This window comes from Bos indicus x Bos taurus, chromosome 3 (assembly GCF_003369695.1).
Source record: "Bos indicus x Bos taurus breed Angus x Brahman F1 hybrid chromosome 3, Bos_hybrid_MaternalHap_v2.0, whole genome shotgun sequence".
NCBI lineage: Eukaryota > Metazoa > Chordata > Mammalia > Artiodactyla > Bovidae > Bos > Bos indicus x Bos taurus.
Genome location: NC_040078.1, coordinates 10,284,650 through 10,289,000, shown reverse-complemented (window position 1 = coordinate 10,289,000; position 4,351 = coordinate 10,284,650). Strand labels below are relative to the sequence as shown.

Sequence of the window (4,351 nt, the reverse complement as noted above, 5' to 3'; positions counted from 1 at the left end):
TACATACAGTAATTCATGTAATCTCCATAGTAACACTATGAGTAGATATTATCCCCTCAATTTTATAGATGAGCCAATAGAGACAAATGAAATGAGCACACAAAAAATTAAGCATCCCTTGACTTACACTGGGGTTAAAGCCGGAGATTTCTATAAAGTTTAATATTTTGTTGTTTTCATCTGTTTACAGTTACTGGTACTTCAAACTCTTAATAAGTTTCAGTCTCTTTATTGTGTTTACAGACTAGACAATGGCAGCAGAAACTACAGATACATTCCACAAAGAAGAAAGGAGACTTGGGTATTAGAACAAATGGTATTTGGAGAACATAAAAAGAAAGCAGGGCTGAAAAGAAAAGAGTTAGCGCTAGATCACAGAACATCCTGGGTCCACACACTAGAATCTCAAATAAAAAAAGTAATAATTACTTTAAAAAAGAAAAGTAGTCTCTCTTCTCATGGCCTTATTCCAGACATTAACTATGGTGTTTTAGATGCTAAGTCATGTCTGATTCTTGCGACCCTGTGAACTATAGCCTGCCAGGCTCCTCTGTCCATGGGATTCTCCAGGCAAAAATACTGGAATGGGTTGCTATTTCCTTATCCAGAGGATCTTCCCCACCCAAGGATTGAACCTGGGTCTCCTGCATTGCAGGAAGATTCTTTACTGGCTTAGCTACAAGGGAAGTCTTGTAGACATTAGCTATTTTGAATTTAATTTGAACCATGAAAGCAAGTAGTGCTATGTATCTTTATTGTCCAAGCCCTTCTGACCAGAGTTGGAGCTGGCCTCTTACCTCTCAGAAGTGTGACTTAAGTAGGTTTCTGTCCCTGGCTTGGATTCTCTCTGTATGCATACACCTTTACACTATGTCTCTAACATGTTTAGACCATTGCTGGTCTAAACAGATGACTATGGATGGAGTTCCAGGGCTGTGTCTGCTCTGGTCTATCATTCAATCTATTTTTCTGGTCCATCTACCTACCTCTCCACCTTTCAACTTCTAACCAAGCTTTTTAGGTGTTTTCACTACTCCCTTTACATATCTTCTCTCTTCCATCCCTACTATATCTGCCTCCAATGCCAGGCCCCCAAGTATCCTAAGAGGTCTTCACAGAATTGGCCAGTGTCTGAATGCTGAGAGCTTCTGTAACCCAGAGCTACTCCCACTGTGAATCCCTGCTCGTGGCTGATGATGGCCCTGGACCAGTAAACTGTTTCCAGCCTGGATGTTCAACCATCTCACTTCATCTCTTTCAGACCCAGATTCTCAATGCCAAGACCTAATTTCACAGCTGTGGCAGAGTTTACCTTTGAAGGCTTTTCCATTTTTGGATGGCAGCCCAGACTCATCCTCTTTGTGGTCTTTTTGGTCTTGTACCTGTTGACCCTTGCCAGCAATGCTATCATCTTGACAGTCATCTGCCTCAACCATCAGCTTCACACACCGATGTACTTCTTCCTGAGTGTGCTGTCCATTTCTGAGACCTGTTACACAGTGGCCATCATCCCTCGAATGCTGTTCAGTCTCCTCAGCCCCCAACATGCTATCTCTATTCCAGACTGTGCCACTCAGCTCTTCTTCTATCTCACTTTTGGGGTCAACAACTGCTTCCTGCTCACAGCCATGGGGTATGACCGCTATGTGGCCATCTGCAACCCCCTACGATATTCAGTCATCATGGGCAAGAAGACTTGTATACAACTGGCAGGGGGATCCTGGAGCATTGGCTTGAGCACAGCCACCATTCAAGTATCCTCTGTGTTCAGCTTGCCTTTCTGTGATGCCAGTGTCATCTCCCACTTCTTTTGTGACATCCGGCCCCTAATGAAGCTTGCTTGTGCTGATATCACCATCAAAGAATTGACCACTTTGCTCATCAGTCTGTGCGTCCTTGTTCTGCCCATGGTCTTGATCTTTATCTCCTATGTCCTGATTGTCTGCACCATCCTCAAGATGGCATCTGCTGAGGGTAGGAAAAAGGCTTTTGCCACATGTGCCTCACACCTCACAGTAGTCATTGTCCACTATGGCTGTACCTCCTTCATCTACCTAAAACCCAAATCACAAAACTCCCTGCAGGACAGACTGATCTCTGTAACCTACACTGTCATTACCCCGCTCCTAAACCCCGTTGTATACAGCCTCAGAAACAAAGAGGTCAAGGATGCCTTGCTCAGAGCTTTGGGCAGGAAGTCCCTCTCTTAGGTGTTAGTCATTCTCAGTAACATTAAAATTTTAAATGTTTGATGAGGTGTGGCAGTGAGGGAGCTAATCAAATAAGAGATAGTATGAGGGCTCCAGGTACCTAATCTGGGAAGCACCTGGGAAATCAGAGGAATAGAGTGAAACAAGAAGGCAAAGATTAAAATGAAGGAATTGATGGATGGATTTTCCAAGACTGATAGATGGGTATACCATGCTTGATAGAAATTAGATAAGATAAAGCATATTCAGGTGCTGTACTATAATGTTAGACATTGCTTTTGTTACCCTTGGCATAAGGATTGTAAACCAGCAGTGTGGGTGGGAAGAAAATACGGTATCATAACAGAGGAATCTATATAATCTAAACCTGGCCTCAGCATGAAAATCAGGGACATGAAATAACAAGTTCTCCATTATTTACATGCAACACTTCCTATGCTATATTTTCCACTATAATTTCTTACAAAATCACTCCATTAATGATCTACCCTGTGCCTGTTACTACATATATAAACCCTAGAAAGCTATGTCAGACACAGACTCTGATGGCAAACTTACAAACTGGTTGAGAAGTGTAAATTTTGAGCAGCCGAAGCAACAACCATAAAAATGGCTTTCTGTATATCTGAAAATTGCAAAAGAAGAGCCCTCATCTTCATATCCATTCCCCTTTCTCCAAAGGGCCTGGGTCCTATAAAAAACCTTATCAATGCTCTGCCCAGGTCTCCTCTACTGGGCTGGCCCACCCATATCCAGCCTTGTGAATGCTGGAGTGCTGACACCTCATAGCTGCCCTCCTCTCTGAGGATTTGCCATTGGCTGAAAGGGAACTTTCTTAGATGTGACATATACCCCACACCCACCCCTTACAAGGGACGGTCTACAGCCAAGGCCTGGCTAAACAGAAGGTACAAAGGCCACTGACATAGTTTCAAGATGGGACCAACTTTAGAGTGTAATTGTAGAGTCCTCCACTGAATCAGGCTGAAGTTAGACTCAAGTGAGCCCACAGCCTTGCTCAGCTCTCCCCTCATCCCACCCTGCGGCCCTCACCCCCTTTCCTCGGAGGATACTCCATAACCGATCACCTGCACCTGGGCCCTTGTTGCAGCCTCTGCTTCAGAGAACCCCCACCCGAACCAGGTGACACCCATATCATCACTCAGATGTCACTCTTTGAGTGTCTTCTCTGCATCTGTTGCAGTTAAAACAGTGCCCAGTACATAGTAACTACTCAATAACTATTAAAAGAATGAAGAAAGGGGGACTTCCCTGGTTGTCCAGTGATTGAGACTCTGTCCTCCCAAGGCAAGAGCACTAGTTCAATCCCTGGTTGGGGAACTAAGATCCCACATGCCATACAACATGGCCAGGAAAAAAAAAGAACAGAAAGAAGAAAGGAAGGAAGGAAGAAATCTGTGGACAGCTAAAACACAATTAGCATCAGCAGACAGTCCTTCTCCCTCTTTTCTTTTTTTATTTCATTACTCCTAGGTCGTTCCACCCCCGCCACCCCCCGCCACATACACCTTGGTGATATCCCTTTTTGGTGAATGTATTGAATATCTCCTAAAGAGCAGGCATAAGTTTACTCACTTGACTCATTTAATCCTCACTGTAAATTTATAAGGTGTTTTATTAAACTTATTTTACAGACAAGAAAACTGAGACCTGAAAAGATTAAGTAAATTCCTTAAGGTCATATTGCTAGTATGTGGCAGAATCAAGATTTAAAAACAAGCAATTCACCCCAGAATTTATAGCTGCATTATGATCTCATGATGATTATTTGAACTGGCTTTCTCCTTTATAGTTGTTAAAGACTAGTAGAAGAAGGAGCTCCATACATTGTGGATTTATACACATCTCAAATCTTATTTGAATGTCCTTGGATCTTGGAAAATCAGTCTGGAAGTTCAGAGATCATGTATTATAGCATACTTTCTCCTCAGATATCTTGGTTATCCTTTCTCCACTTAGCACAGTTCCAAAGATGAAAGGACAAAAGGAAATCTCAAGTGGGTCAAAGTCCACTGGAGAAAACAGGTACCTGGACTATTAGATCATTAACCTCTGTACCCAACATCATACCCACATTTATTTTTGTTCCTGTTCCCCCCTTTCAAAATGCTGACAGCCTC

General features: G+C 42.9%; 1 protein-coding gene across 1 annotated transcript; it reads left to right on the top strand.

Moving 5' to 3' along the window:
* The first annotated feature begins 1,274 nt into the window (after window positions 1–1,274).
* Window positions 1,275–2,210, top strand: LOC113890401 (olfactory receptor 10J4). Its single transcript, XM_027538287.1, has one exon. It carries the CDS (start codon window positions 1,275–1,277, stop codon window positions 2,208–2,210), a length of 936 nt encoding a protein of 311 aa, XP_027394088.1.
* The last annotated feature ends 2,141 nt before the right edge of the window (window positions 2,211–4,351 follow it).

What these genes read in the sequence shown, in the direction of transcription:
- LOC113890401 (XM_027538287.1), top strand. Translation starts at nt 1,275, where the DNA reads ATGCCAAGACCTAATTTCACAGCTGTGGCAGAGTTTACCTTTGAAGGC.